The sequence below is a fragment of the Vombatus ursinus genome, unplaced genomic scaffold (genome assembly GCF_900497805.2).
Source record: "Vombatus ursinus unplaced genomic scaffold, bare-nosed wombat genome assembly UNPS02014845.1, whole genome shotgun sequence".
Taxonomy (NCBI): domain Eukaryota; kingdom Metazoa; phylum Chordata; class Mammalia; order Diprotodontia; family Vombatidae; genus Vombatus; species Vombatus ursinus.
Window position 1 is genome coordinate 5513764 of NW_020954623.1, and position 16304 is coordinate 5530067.

At 45.0% G+C, this 16304-nt stretch overlaps 1 protein-coding gene across 2 annotated transcripts in view; it reads left to right on the forward strand.

The window, feature by feature from the left end:
• Positions 1-16304, forward strand: part of LRRC27 (leucine rich repeat containing 27) — a 66852-nt gene that overhangs the window by 40437 nt on the left and 10111 nt on the right. For both annotated transcript variants that reach the window (XM_027840499.1, XM_027840498.1), the window contains exon 8: positions 4494-4590. In XM_027840499.1, the coding sequence (XP_027696300.1) occupies positions 4494-4590 (97 nt within the window). The remainder of the gene's footprint in view (positions 1-4493; positions 4591-16304) is intronic.

Genomic DNA, 16304 nt, shown 5'->3' on the forward strand with positions numbered 1-16304 from the left:
TTGTCAATTTCACCACCTCTGCAGCATCTCTTGTCAATTTCACCACCTCTGCAGCATCTCTTGTCAATTTCACCTCTGCAGCATCTCTTGTGGATTTCACCTTTGCAGTATCTCGTGTGGAGATCACCTCTGCTGCATATCTTCAGTACCCCCCTTCTCTCTTCTGATCCTGTCCCCCACCCTGGTGAAGACCCTCATCATCTTACCCTTGGAATACTGCAATAGTTGTTGGTGGTGTCTGCCTGCCTCAAGTTTTGCCCCCTCCAGTCTATCCTCCAATCAGCCACCAAAGTGATTTTCCTAAAGCTAGGTCTCACTATGTCATCTCTCTTACTCAGTAAATTCCAGGGGTCCCCTATTGCCTCCAGGGTCAAACACAAAATGCTCTGTTTGGCCTTCAAAGCCCATTTAATTGAGTAGATATTTATGTAATGCCTCCTTTAGCACTACTAGCGTTCACCTTGATACGTCATCATTTTGGCTCTGAGATAAGAGAGACCCTCCCTCTCCTCTTCTGAGTTGCTGACACTAGGAGCCTCTAGGCTTTCTTGCCTGGCATGGTAGAGGCCTGGGCAAGGAACGGAGCCCCTCAGTAAGGGCCCAGGTCTGACCCAAGGTCAGATCTGAGGAGAGAGAGCTCAAGGGGGTGCAGAGGTCATCTGCCTCAACCCCTTCATTCTGCAGTTAGAAGCTGAGCTTCACACCAGGGAACTAGTTTATCCTCAAGGTCAGTAGAATGATTTCACTTTGAAATAACAACAGGGATAGTAATAATGTTTATAATAATAATGATAATGAACAGCTAACTAGGTGGTGCAGCAGATAGATCTCCAGGCCTGGAGTCAGGAGGACTCCTCTGCCTGGGCCCAGATCTGGCCTCAGACACTTACAAGCTGTGTGACCTTGGGCAGGTCACATATTCACATATTCGGGGGTGATGTAATCATAGTCACCTGTTTGCCCCATTTTCCTCATCTGTAAAATGAGCTGGAGAAGGAAATAGCAAACCACACCAGGATCTTTGCCAAGCAAATTCCGAAAGGGGTCATGAAGAGTCAGACGTGACTGAAACGACTGAATGACACTTACATAGCGCCTACTGTGTGCCAAGCACTGTAAGCACTTTACAAATGCGACAGTATTTATTTGATCATCACAACAGCCCTGGAGGATAGGTGCTTTTATGATCCACATTTTACCGATGAGGAAACTGAGGCAAACAGGTTAAGTGACTTGCCCAGGGTCACCCCGCTAGTGTCTGATACCTGATCTGCACTTGAATCTTCCTGATTCTCGGCCCAGCTCTCTCTCCACTATGGCACCCTTAGCTAACAGTAGTGTGGTGGTGCTGGTATGTAGGGAGGTTTCCAGTGGAATGACCTCGTGGATTTTTTATTTGCTCCTGGAGAAATAAGGAGCCACGGGAGTTTACTGAGCCGAGGTGATGTAATCAGACGCGCCCTGTAGGACAGCGGGGTGGGAGGAGACCCGAGAGCTGGCTGGCTGTGGAGATGGGAGTTCTGTGAGTGAAGAGAAGGGGGCTAGAAGGGAGGCACCGGGGCAGAAGGCTGGCCATGCAGGCGCATGCACGGGAATCCTCTGGATGCAGAATATTCCGGCCCGGGGACGCCGGGGGAAGGCCAGTGCAATCGTGCCTTTATTCCACTTTATTCCGTTCGGCTTCACGGTCTTGTGTGCCAGCCTTTTTTCGGATCCTGCTCAGATCACCCTGGGTATCGTTGGCATTAGCTTCCTCCTCTGTGTGGTCTCATGACCCTTTTGAGGTGCCTGCTAAAGATGCTTCCCAGGGCAAGGCCAAGCACAGACCCCTGAGGGACCCGCCTCCAGCTGCCACGGAGCCGTCTTTCCTCTGATTGTACCATCACGTACCCATTTCTCTCCATTGTGTCAGACACCTCAGTGACATCTTGACCACCTCTCCCTTGAGCCCCCAGTCTGCCTGCTTTGTAACCTTTGCAGAAGGAAGCCAACATCCCCTGAGGGCCCTCGTTGTAGCTGCCCTGCTGGCTCCCTGCGGTCACTGCTTCCCTTTCAGGGTGGGACCTGGACGTGTCTTAATGATAGAGTTTTAGAGTTTTGATCAGGAAAAAAAGGGTGGTTCCATAGTCTCGAGTTGGCAGACTATTTCTCTCCCCTTCTCTGCAAATCACAACCTCTCTTCAGTCCATTAGCCCCACTCACCGTCTCTTGGGTGCTGGGCATCTGCCAGTTCTCTCAGAACCTGGACCAGGGGGCTCAGACTCCAGTAAAGGGCACCATCTGAACTCCCTCTTCCAAGCCCCTTTGTCTCTGCCCTTTCCAATCCAAAGGTTTTCTGCTTGGCAGAGAAAGCCGAGCTGAATTAGAGTCAGAAGGGAGCAGCTCAGCCTTCTGTCTTTCAGCCATCGTCCCTCCATCATCCTTGCTCTTTCTGCCCCAAGGACCAGAAAACCAACCAACCAACCCCCAATCACTTTGGTGGTCTGGCCTTTTTTTAAAAATTTTATTTAGTTTATTCTGAACTTAAGAAATAAAATAAGCATTTCCATAACATCGTATAGAATAGAAAAGAAAAAAAAGATGATTGCATATGAAAGTGCAAATCTGTTATGTACAACTGGCTATTCTTTTTAAATATATGACAATCGTAACTTTTTTTTCCTTTTTTTCTTTCCTCTCCTTCCCCCCAGAGATCGCTAGATTTAGACACGTGTGTGTGTGTGTGTGTGTGTGTGTGTGTGTGTGTGTAAAATCATTCTGTGCATCTGTTTACCAGTTCTTTCTCTGCATGCAGATAGCATCTTCCTTCCTAGGTCCTTTATGGTGAACTTGGGCATTGATAATAGTCAGAATGGCTTGGTTGCTCAAAGTTGTTCCTAAAACAATACCGCTGTTACTGTGTGCAACGTTCCCTTGGTTCTGCACATTTCACTCTGCAGTATTTCATGCAAGTCTTTCCGTGTTTTTCTAAGCTCATCGAGCTCATCATTTCTTGCAGCACAGCAGCGCTCCATCACAATTATATACCACAATGTGCTAAGCCATTCCCCAACAGACAGGCTTCCCTGAAATTTCCAGTTCTTGGCCACCACCAAGAGATCTGCTCTGAATGTTTTACAGCATGTAGATTCTTCTTCTTTCTCCCTGATCATCTTTGGAAACAAACCTGGTAGTAATATTGCTGGATCAAAGCAGATAGGAAGTTTAATAACTGGGCGTAATTCCAGATAGCACTCCAAAATGGTTGGATCAGTTCATGGTTCCAGCAACTATGGTCCATCCTTCTTTCCCTCCTTCCCTTCTTCCCTCTCTCCCTTTCCACCTTCCCTTCCCTCCTTCCTTCCTTCCTTCTTTCCTGCACTTCCCTTGCCCTGCCTCTCATTTTCAGCCTTATTGTCTTTCCTCCTCCTTGAAAAAGGAGGTTTCTCCTTGTGAAATAACAAATGCTGCTTGATGGATGTAAGTTGATTGGCAGCTTCCCATTTCTCTAACGCTGGCTTCCCCTGCAGAATGAGTGATGCTCTCTGTAAACAAAAACCAGATGAATCCCACTGCTTTCTGGGCCATTCTTCCTTCCCTTTACTTTGTTTCTGCTCTGCCCACCTGTTTTTATTTCATTCTGTGAAGCCTTTGGCCGCCTGAGGGCCTGTCGCTGACCTCCTACCCAGCAGGCACGCTCCCTGCTCTTCCTCCTGCCAGGGGTGTCTGGATTTCTTGGGAGGCTGTGCTGGAGAATGCCCCCTCTGCCCCTGGTTCTCACATCTGGCTAGGACTCCCTCAGGTGACCTGAACAGACAGGTTTTTATGTGTGGGTAGGCAGGCGCCCCCAAATCCATGGTCTCTACAGCACTGGATTCACGAGCCCTACAGAGACACTCTGGACTGTGCCCTAAGGACCTCCCCCCACCCCTGCTTGGGAAAAATACACTTTTGACACTTCCCCTCGAACCCGGTCCATGCCAGTGTTCAGTTGTTATTCATTAGTGACCATTTTTGGTAGACAGGATCTCAGAACCAAGTCAGGTATCCCCGCTCCAAACTTGGGAGGGGAGTAAGACTTTGCTCTCATTCTGATAGTACTGGTGGCCTGTGCTCAGTGGCTTATGACCAAGGTATAGTCTAAAACATTTAATTAGCTTGTCATGAGCTTTAAACATGGGCAGCTAGGTGGCGCCATGCATGGATAGAGCTCTGGGCCTGGAACTCATTCCTGAGTTCAAATCCAGCCTCAGACCCTTCCTCGCTGTGTGACTTTGGGCAAGTCACTTTACCTTGTTTGCCTTAGTTTCGTGCTCTGTAAAAAGAGCTGGAGAAGGAAATGGCAAACTGCTCCAGAATCTTTGCCAAGAAAACCCCAGATGGGGTCACAGAGAGTCAGACACGACTAAAATTACTGAGTGACATCTAAACACGCCAAAGGAAAGCTCTCCCATAACACTAATGTAACTTAAGGTGCTTTGATCTGTCATTTACAGTACGTGTATTTTTTCCAGAGATAAGAAAATGCTCCAGAAATGGCGAGAGCAGGCCGACGCAATGAAGAAAGAGAAGGAGCGCCTTGTGAATAGGCAGCATCCCCCAAAGGACACGGTATGTTGCCAGGTCTGAGGAGTTCTGGTGAAGGGTTGCTTAGAAAGACAGACCATGGCGGTCTCTTGGGGAAAGAGCACTGGTCCTGGAGTCCAGAGACCTGCATGGGATCCCTGCTTTCACCAGTGACCCCGGGTCAATCCGCTCATTTCCCAGGACCTCGGTGGCTCCAGGGATAGCGTCCTGGACCCAGAATTGGAGACCCGAGTCGTCAGGTTACCCACTGTTCCAGTGGGAAAAAGAAAAAAGAAAAAGAAACTGAGTTTCATCCAGGCAAATGATTTTTTTGGCAGTGCATATGATTGCAAAACAAACCAGGACCAAGGTCTTAAGCCCAGGTCTTAGTAGCCAAGGACCCAGGAGTTTGGTTTCTCACTATGAACATACAATTTGGAGGGAATTAAAAACAGGATATAGAGGTTAAAACACCTGGTTTCTTATGGGTTCCAGGGATCAGGAGACGGTCAGGTGAGGCGTTCTTGTGGTCTGGTGAATCAGTGGCGCAGTCTCCAAAATCAGTTTGAAACTTCACAGAATTGTGGGTAAAAGACAAAATGGAGTCATTAATGCTCATTTTTAATGTAACATTCCCCCCTTTGATCCTGGGCTTCCCAGCCCCCAAGATCACTTATTTAAATGCTTTAGCTGAGATTTCTGGACAAAATGGTAGGTTGCATGAGGGGCAGCGAAGAGGTGGGATGAGAAGCACAACCAGGAACACAGTCTAATACTACATATACCGTACTCTGTAGCAAAGTCAGGCCACAGACCAGACTGCTTAGAGAGCTCACCTCGGGCTCATCTTACATGTCACCAAGGCAGCCAACAAAACCCAGCAGACATACAGACGCTGGAACAAAAAGTCACAGTGATACAGCAGTGGTCATCAGTATTAAGTCATCGCCTTCCTGGTAGCCTGGTAACCCATTCCCAGTGTTTGTTTAGTCAGCACACTCCACCTTGAGTCCCACATGTCCCGGATGTCCTCTGGTCCCAGAAAGGCCTTCCCTGGGACGTTCTGGAATGGGGCTTGTCCTCAGGGCAGCCCTGGAGGGGCTTCTCCAGGAGATTTGCTTCTCTGGTTCCTAGGCAATTCTGCTAAAATCTGCCAGTGACAAAACTCAGCCCGGTTTAGGACAACTGCCTCAATTTGGCCTTCCAATAACTAGCTCATGTGGTGAAAACTAGCTCAAACCTTAGGGTTCTGATTCCATCAACAGCAGAGCTCTAAGAAGAGCATCAGATTAGGAATCCATGATTCACCTGAAGCTTCAGAGAATTCCTGCTTGTGCAAACCCTTGCTGTTTCTATCTTGAGCTGAGCCCTGATGTCTTATACGGACAGGCCAGGCCAAAGGAAGAGTGGGAAAAAGAGTCTGGGAGGGCCAGACTTGGAGAATGAGCCCTTCTGTCTCTTTAATATTATCAGAGATGGTGTGGGATTAGTCTGGTCATAGCTAATCTTGCCCCGAAGGCAAGATTGAAATCTTCTAAGCCAAGATCTGTTGGTACTAAGTTGGCTCAAAGACTAAGATCACTACAGACCATGAACAGGTACAGCTGCATCATTTTCTTAACTGTTGATCGAATAATCTCAGATAAAAACTCTCTCTTCACTGTAAGCAAACCAGTGAGTTTCCCCATTTTGTCTGGGAGTTGGTCAGACTTCAGAGTTTTAGCACATGCTGCCAGCAGAGCTGATGAAACCTTCTGACCCTTGCCCAAGTAGAAAAGTCTCAAGGCACCTCACAGAGAAGGATCATTTGAGGGGTCTTTGCTCTTTTTTTCTTTAAACAGTAAATTATTATTATTATTATTATTATTATTACTTAAAAGTAAAACGTAATTAAACATGTAACCATCTTCAAACATTTGGACCACATTCTATCACAGCTGAATTTGTACTATAACAGCATCCAAATTAAAAGAGAAGTGACTTTTCTAATAGCACTTCAGATGCAATGTTTTCCCAAATTTCACAATGTAAGAAGAAAAATTTAGATAACATACACAAAGTAAGTCTTGCCAGGCCAGTGGCACCAGTTCAGCTGAAGGCGCTTCGAGATTATCTGACAAAGAAAGTCATTCCTTTTGTCGACTTTGGCCTCCCACCAGTCACATCTAAGACCCAGTGTAGCGACCTTACATCCAGTTAAAGAAAGGAGAGTCATAACAGAGAGCTCTCATCAGTCACCGCGTTGAGCACCTCACAGTCATTATCCTCTCGTTGTCTGACCCTCACCCACCTCCCCCCTGCAGGTGAGGGTTATTTCTAGTATCCCCTTTACAGATTAGCAAACTGAGGTGACCAGAGGTGAAGTAACTTGTTTAAGGTCACACAGCTAATAAACTTCTGAGACTGGATTTTAACTCGGCTTTCCCAGATTTACCACAGTTATCCTCGTAGGAGAACACATCTCACTGTAAATGAGAGCGTATTATGATTTAGCTTCAAAACAAAATTTCAACCAAATCAAATTAGGATTTTATAATCATTGATGATCACATTTAATCTTAAATTAATCGGAGGAAGGGAGGTACTGAGGAAGACATTCAGTACTTTTCAAAGAGGCATCAGGCAACCCCAGGAAGCTCAGGGAGAATAGGGGAGAATTTCCCGTGGCAGGCTCCCATTCTCATCCCCGTCCTTTGGAGAGCCACAAGATTCTAAAGACTCGGAGACACGCCCCTGGAATGGTCTTCTGGAGTAGAGCACTGTATGTTTAAAATTGCAGACAGTTTTCAGTTGAGCAGATTTCAATTCAACAAGCATTTATCAAGCCGCTGCTGTGTACAGGTGGCAGCCAGGTGGTGCAGTGGAAATAAGGAAGTACTGAGTTCAAATCGCCCTGAGGACACTCCACTAGCTGTGTGACCCTTTGCAAGTCATCTAACCTTTGCCTGCCTCGGTTTCTTCATCTGCAAAATACACCTGTCTCCCAGTGTGTTGTGAGGATCAAATGAGATATTTATGAAGTGCTTTGTGGCCCTTAGGGCCTATACAAACACAAGTGATGACGATGATGATGATGATGATGATGATGATGATGATGATGATGATGATTACTGTGAGTATTATTTTTGCCTGTGCTAAACAATGGGGAGACAGATCAGACCAGACAGACCACCTTCCAGGCGCTTCCCCACTCTAGCGCGCAGATGGCACTGGTGACGGTGCCCCTTCTGGCTCCCTGTGTTAAGGAGGCTCTCCTGCCTTCAGCACCATAGCCAAGGAACAACCATGGCTGGCCCATTTTGGAGAGGAGTCATGGGCCTGGAAGCTTGGCCTGATGCCTCCCTTCTGGCCACTGGGCTTGATCTCCTGCTTATTCCATCTTTTCTGGCATCTTGGGCTTCCAGCCAATGTGAGTTAGTGGAAACACAGGCAGTAGATGGGCTTCTCTCCTGTTGGCTTCCTTGGTAATGAAGGCACAGGCTTCGTGATGAAGGCTGTGTCTGGGCCACATTGAACCCACTTGAGTATGCCACTGATGCTTTGTGGGAGCAAGGCAGCATAATTCAGTTTCTCATCCAATTTGTGTAGAATGAGAGCATGAGCACTTGGTGATTTATCCCAAGCATCAGGAAGGGGGGTGGGGGAGAGGGAGGTACTGAAGAAGAGACATTTCTCCTCCTGGGAGCCCATTCAGGTTTTGACTGAACAATTTGTGGAGTAATAAGAATAATTTTTCAGAAATGTGTTTGCCCTAACAACAGCATCCTGTTGGTGCCCTGACCCTCATTTCTCTCTCCCCTCAGAGTCCATTATCATGTAACACAGGGGTGTCAGAGCCAGGACAACAGCATGTGAAGGGTCGATTAATGCAGAGTGATGGAGGGGAGGGGGCATTAACAACTGGGGTTGTGAGGAAGGGTCTTGTCTAAAAGGAGGCACCTGAACTGCGCTTTGAACAAAGCCAGAGGGAGGGAGGGATGCCCTCCGGACATGGGACACCATCACCCGTGAAAAGGCACACCACATACAGGAGACAGCCAGCAGGGCAATTAGACTAGAGCAAAGATTGTTAAGGAAGTGGTGTGAAATTAGGCTGGAAAGATGGGTAGGTATCAGAGGTTCCCAAACTTATTTGGCCTGCCGCCCCCTTTTAAAAAAAATTACTCAGCACTCCCTCTGTAAATCTACTTTCTTTAACCCTTTAATAGTTTTTTTTTAATTTGAATCATTTAAAAAATATTTTTTTTAAATGACGCATCTTAAATTTAATAACTTATTGTAAATTTGTGAGTTTTTTCCTGCGTTGACATTTTGATGATGCAATATTGCATCATGTAACCTCATAGTATTGTATTGTAAACAAGTCATTACATGCACATATTCCTGCCAATGCATGCTGGACTTCCCGACAATGTGTGATATACTTGCCTGCCGACACTTGCTTGTTAAGACCTGTTGGCAGACTTGAGTGCTGATTGGTTATAACTTGCATTTTATGTGTTTATTTGGAAAATAATGTAATCACTACGACTTTAACTCTGTTACACAACAGATGAAACACGTACAAAGTTTTTCAAAATTTTCTTCTCTTCTTTTCCTTATTTTTATTCAATGTCCCCCAATTGCACCCGAGGTTACTACTGCCCCCCTAGATCTTTCTAGTGCCCCTAGGGAGTGGTATCACCTACTTTGGGAACCTCTGTACCAGACTGTGGAGGGACTTAAATTCCAAGCCAAGGAGTCTGCATTTCATCAAGGGGCAGTAGGGAGCCACAGAAGGTTTTTCAGTAGGGGATGATGTAGTTTTAGGAGCATCAATTTGGCAGTCATGTAGAGGACAAATTGGAGAAGACAAAGATTTGAAGCACGGAGACCAGAGATAAGAAAACTTATCAGCAATCTAGATGAGAGGTGATAGTGCCCTGAAGTGGGATAGAGACTGGGAGAAGGGGGTGAAAGCAGATAGCAGAAGGGAAAAGAAAGCAGAATCCAGCCATTTGTTGTTTACAAGAGACACACATAGAGTTCAGATAAGGGACTAGAGCAGAATCTATTATGGCGTAGCTGAAGTGAAAAAGGCAGGAGTAGCAATCATGATCTCAGGCAAAGCAAAAGCAAAAATAAACCTAATTAAAAGAAATAATCAGGGAAACTGTATTTTACTAAAATGTAACATGGATAATAAAATAATAGCAATACTAAACACATATACCCCAAATGGCATAGCATCCAAATTCTTGAAGGAAAAATTAAATGAATTATAAGAGGAAATAGACAATAAAACTATACTGGTGGGGGACTTCAATTTACCCCTCTCAGCCCTAGACAAATCTAACCATAAAATAAATAAGAAAGAAGTTAAAGAGATGAATAGAATTTTAGAATGCTTAGATATGGTGATCCTCTAGAGAATATTAAATGGTAATAGAAAGGAGTATATCTTTCTCCATTGTACATGACACCTTCACAAAAATTGATCATATATTAGGGCATAAAAAATTCACAAACAAATGCAGAAATAATAGCTATACCTTTTGGGCCATAAGGCAATAAAAATTACATATAAAGGGCCAAAGGAACATAGACTAAAAATTAATTGGAAACTTCTAATCCCAAAGAATGAGTGGATCAGGGGCAGCTAGGTGGCATAGTGGATACAGCACCAGCCCTGAAGTCAGGAGGACCTGAGTTCAAATCCAACCTCAGACACATAACACTTACTACCTATGTGACCCCAGACCAGTCATTTAGCCTTATTGCGTAGCACAAAATAAATAGAGAGAGAGAGAGAGTAGATTAATGAATTGAGTATGCAACTAAAACAACTAGAAAAAGAACAAATTTAAAATCCCTAAAATAGAAATCCTGAAAATTAAAGGAGAGATTTGAATGTTAAAAAAAAATTGAACTAATAAATAAAATTAGGAGCTAGTTTAATGGAAAAAATAAAATAAACCGTTGACTAAAAGATAAAAGAAAACCCAATTACCAGACGCAAAAATAAAAAGGGTGAATTGACAATCAACAAAGATGAAATTAAAGCAGTCATTAGGAGCTCTTTTGCTCAGTTATATTCCAGTAAAACTGACAATCTAAATGAAATGGATGAATATTTACAAAAATATAAATTGCCCAGACTATCAAAAGAGGAAGTAGAAAACTTAAATAACCCTGTCTTAGAAAAAGAAATTGAACAAGCCATAACTGAGTTCTCTAAGAAAAAAAAAAAACCCAGGACCAGATAGATTTACAAATGAACTCTACCAAACATTTAATTGCAATGCTATATAAACTGTTTGGAAAAATTGGTCAAGAAGGAGTCCTACCAAACTTTCTCTATGGCACATATATGGCTTTGATACATAAACCAGGAAAATCAAAAACAAATTAAAAAAAAAACTATAGACCAACTTCCCCTAGTGAATATTTATGTAAGACTTTTAAGTTAAAAACTAGCAAGGAGATTATAGCAGTGTATCACAAAGATAACACAATGACGGGGTTAAATTTATACCAGGAATGCAGGGCTTGTTCAATATTAGGAAAACTATCAGTGTAATTGACCATATCAATAATAAAAAACAACAGAAATCATCTGATTATATCAATAGATTCAGAAAAGGCTTTTGACAAAATACAGTATCTGTTCCTCTTAAAAACACTAGAAAGCTTAAGAATTAATGGAGCTTTTCTTAAAATGATAAGTAGTGTCTAAAACCATTAGCAAGCATTATCTGTAAGGGGGATGAGCTAGAAGCCTTCCCAGTAAGATCAGGGGTGAAGGAAGGATGACCAATATCACCACTAGTATTCGATATTGTACTAGAAATGCTAGCAATAGCAATTTGGCTAGGAAAAAGCAACATGTCTAGGCAACAGGGAAACAAAATAGGATAGTATGCTTAATAAAACCTTAGATAATCAACTGAAAAACTACCTGAAACAGTTAAGAACTTTAGCAGATTTGCAAGATATAAAATAAGCCCAAATAAATCATCAGCATCTCCATGTATTGTCAACAAAGTCTAGCAGGAAAAGAAGGAAAGAAAAATCCATTTGAAATAACGGCAGACAGTGTCAAACACTTGGGAGCCTACCTTCCAAGACGTGCATAGGCACTATATGACCATAATTACAAAATGGCTCATGCAAATAGAGACAGATCTGAACAATTGGAAAAATGTTAATTGCTCATGAGTAGGCCAAGCCAATATAATAAAAGTAACGATTCTAACAAAGTTAATTGACTTATTCAGTGGCATAGCAATCAAATTACCAAAAAATTATTCTAGAGAGCTAGAAAAAAAATTGTAATAAAATTGATCTGGAGGAACAAAAGATCACGAACATCAAGAGAATCAATAGGGAAAAGTGAAGGAAAGCAGTGTAGCGGTACCAAATGTCCAACTGTGTTATAAGGAGGTCGTCATCAAAATAATCTGGCACTGGCTAAGAAATAGAGCAGTGGAGCAGTGCAATAGAGTCGGTACACAATATTCAGAAACAAATGACCACGGTAACCTAGTATTTTATACATCCGGTCCAAAGATCCCAGTGATTGGGGAAAGAACTCACTATTTGACAAAAATATCTGGGAAAACTGGAAAGCAGTTTGGCAGAAACAAGGCATAGACCAACACCTCACATTGTGTACCAAGATAAGCTCAAAATCATAAGCAAATTAGGGGAATGTGGGGGGGGGGTGGAATTATGTGTCATATCGATGGATAAGAAAAGAGTTCATGAAGAGATAGAGAGGATCATGGGAAGTAAAATGTGCAATTTTAATTAGATGAAATTTAAAAGATTTAGCACAAACTAAGCCAATGCAGCCAAAATTAGAAGGAAAGCAGGAAATGGGGGGGGGGGGGCTTACAGAAAGTTTTTCTGCTAAAGGTCTCATTTCTCAAATATATAGGGAATTAAGCCAAATTCATCAAAATAAAAACCATTCCCCAACTGATAAATGGTCAAAGAATATAAAGGATATCAGAGGATATAAACAGTTTATAATCAGAAAACTACCAATTATCACATGAAAAAATGCTCTAAATCACTAATACTAATTAGAGAAATGCCAATTAAAACAACTGTGAGATATCACCTCACATCTATCAGGTTAGCTAACATTACAGAAAAAGAAAATGATAAATGCTGGAAAGGACGTGGAAAAATGGGGACACTGATATACTTGGGGGGGTTATGAACTGATCCAGGCATTTTGGAATTATATGCAAAGGGCTGTCAAACTGTGAATACTCTTTGACCTGTCAATACCAGCACTAGGTCTGTATCCCAAAGAGATAAAAAGAAAAGGACCTTTATATACAAAAACATTTATGGCAGCTTTTTTTGTGGTGGCCAGGAATTGGACACCAAAGGGATGCCCATCATCTGGGGAATGAGCTGCGGTACATGACTGTGGTGGAATATTATTGCGCTTTAAGGAATGGTGAAGAGGGGTGTTTCAGAAAACCCTTGGAAAACTTATATGAGCTGATACAAAGTGAAGTGAGCAGAACCAGCAGGAGGTTGTACACAGTAATAGCAGTTTGGGGAAACAGATTTCAGAAGGTTCAGAGAAAGACCAGACAGGGGGTGCTCCCTACGAATCCACTTCCCTTTTTTCACCCTCATCCACTCTCCTGCGGTTGGGCCCTAACTCTAAATTCCTCTGTGGAATTACAAGTCAGACAGAACCCTTTGACATTTATTTCCCAAAATCGAGTGAGTATGGCTCACTATGGCCAGCTTTCCTTCCTTCACTCATTTATGCCCAAGGTGTGGCGAGCACGAGATGTCCAGGTGGTCCATGAGCTCTCTGGCCTTCTCTCGGCCCGAACCAGACCAGGTCCATCTTGCCTAGGGGGCCTAGGGGTGCCCCTGAGAGACCCAGGGTCTTTCTCTTCGGCTCACACACCTGTTTGGAGTGTGTCCCCCTCCTGTTTGCCCCAGCGACTAGTGCCTGGTTCTCTTTAACCATTTGACGTTAGTTAGAGTTTACAAAGAGATATTTACTTCAAGGATGGAGGAAAACAGAAGGGACATTTCCCTTTCTCCAGCCCGAGAAGGCAGACTCCCCTCTTCCATCTTGGTCTCTGGGAGAACAGGCTACAGGGAGGGTCCGTGGATTCGGCTGTGAACATAATGAGTTTGTGAGTCCTGTGGGACGTCCAGACGGAGAACGCTCACCTCCTAGTCTTAGCTTAAAATCTCCAGCCTAGCTTCCTGTCACTACCGTTGGGTTATAGAGAAGAGCGTCACACGTAGCAGAAGGTACGTACAGCGCACACGCGTAGGTGGCACTGCAGTGGATAGAGCACTGTGCCTGGAGGCAGGAAGACCCAGCTTCCTGAGTTCAAATCTGGCCTCAGGCACTTCCCAGCTGGGTGACCCTGAGTGAGTCACTCCGCCCTATCTGCCTCAGTTTCTTCATCTGTAAAATGAACTGGAGAAGGGAACGGCCAACCCTTCCAGGATCTCTGCCAGGAAAACCCCAACTGGGGTCACCAAGAGCCGGATACAACTGAACAACAGGGGTAGGACGTCAGACAGACGTTGCAGAGGTCAGACTGGAAGGGACCAAAGATGCCCAAGAGTCAGGGAGCTGCCAGGCTGCTCAGGAGATCAAGAGGGACCCCCCTGGAGGGCCTGTGTAGCTGCTTGGAGTCTACAGTTGTCTCACAAGTGCCCCCCTGGCCTCGCTGCCCTGCGCCTCACGCCTCGGAAGGACCCTGCCTCTGTGGCCTCTCCATCACCGGTCCTTCCAGAGCCTCCATTTCAAGGGGGAAGCCCAGGCCACCTCAGACGCGCCCCAATGCTCTCCAACTTTCTTTACAATGCCTCCCTCGCCCGCCGGGTCCCTCACTCTTCCCATCTCCCTTACATGTATCGTTTCCTGTTAGAACTGAATCTGCCCAGACTGGGCTTGTCTTTCTTTCTGCTCATATCTGTATTCCTGGCACTGAGCGCACAATATGTGCATAGTAACTGCTCCTGGAGTCTTCCGGCGGTTCTGCCTTCCCCAGCCTCCCAGCCCAGTCGGGAGTCACGTGCCCCCCAAAGTGCGCAGTGTGTTCTCCAGAGTCAGCACTCGACTTGAATGGGCAGAGGTGTGAGAATATCTTAGAGGAAGTCTTTCCACGACTCTGGGAAACCAGGGAGATGAGGGAGGGAAAGTGACCACGCGCCACCCTAGAGGTTGTGATAGAGAGGGAGAGTACATCTGGGCATAATCCGATGCACACTCCAGATTTGGGGAGAGCTGCTTTTGGAGGGAAAATAGAAGGAATCCCATGTACTAAAATGCTTCAAGGAGAGTTGGCCCAAGAGGGTCGGGAGATGTTCCAGGGGTAAATTCTGAAGATACAAAAGGAAATAATTCCAATGAGGAAGAAAAATGGGATTTGTCTGAAAGGACAGATGTGAGTGCACCGGGAGCTCAATGATCAGCCTGGACTTTAAAAAGAAATGTGCAGAAGGTGGAAGCAAGACCACATCACTGAAGATAGCTCAGAGCGCAGCAGGCCGTGTAAAAATAGGGTAGGGCATACAGAAGCCCAGGAAGCTCACGTGGATCACAAAATGGCGGCCTACATTGGGAGGAAAAGGAGGATCAAGAAGAGATGGGACTTTTGCTTGGGTTGAGGGAGGTGCAAGGAAGCATGACTGTAGAGAAGACATTGCTGCTCGGGCCTTGTTTTGGTCCTCTCCCCTCTGTCCGGGAGAATGACCTTTACATTAATACGTAGAGACAATAAAAAGGGCCAACAGGGAGAATGTAAGAGAGGGCCTTTTTGCATGTGAGTCACCTGACCTAGATGGACTGCATTGTTGGGTCCTGAAAGATATGGTCACGGATACACCAGCAGTTACATGGAAAAGAAGAGGGAAACAGGAGAAGTGCCCCATGACGTGAGGAGGACAAATGCCCCCATTTTCAAAAAATGGAAGAAAGCAATCTGCAGACTCTGGGCCAGTAAGCTTGATGCCAATTCCTGCAGAAAACTGAGATAGGATCATTGAAGGGAGAGCTGCTGAATGTCTAGAAAGGGAAAACATGGCAACAAAGAGCCAGCATGGCGGCTTCATCAGGGACAGGTCAGGCCAGACCAACCACGTTTACTCTTTTGATCGGATGACTAAGCCAGTAGATAAGGGAAATGCTGGTGAGAGAGCTTACCTGGACGTTAGCCAAGCGCTCAGTAACTTTCTCTCATTGTCTTTCTGAAGGAGAAGTGGACTGGGCAGTTGTACCGTTGGTAGTGGTGACACTCAGAGCGGTTGTTATGGCAGGAAATCTGCAGGGGAAGAGCCTGTGGTTGGCTGTGGGCTGCTTAATATCACTTATCAGTGTCCTGGATAAAGGGATAGACAGATGATGCCAAGCTGGGAGGAAGGGACCGCAAACAACTCAGATGACACAGTCAGCATCTGAAAGGATCTCGACAGGCTGGAGCAGCAGCTTGAGTCTAGGAGAATGGCATTTATTAGGAATAAATGTAAAACCTTGCACTTGGGCGCAAAAAAAAATCGATTTTGAAATAAGGTGAGGGAAGCACAGGGAGACTGCGGTCATTCAAAAAAAGAACTAAAGGCGTGACTGACTCTAAGCTCAGGACGAAGCAGCTGCAATCCTGGGCTACCTTCAGAGAGGCAGCGCTCCTGTGTATATGGAGGTAACCGTCGGTCCTCAGGACATCTCTGTAGTGAGCGCCAGGTCTGAGAGGGACGTTGTGTAGGGAGGTGACACCGTCTGG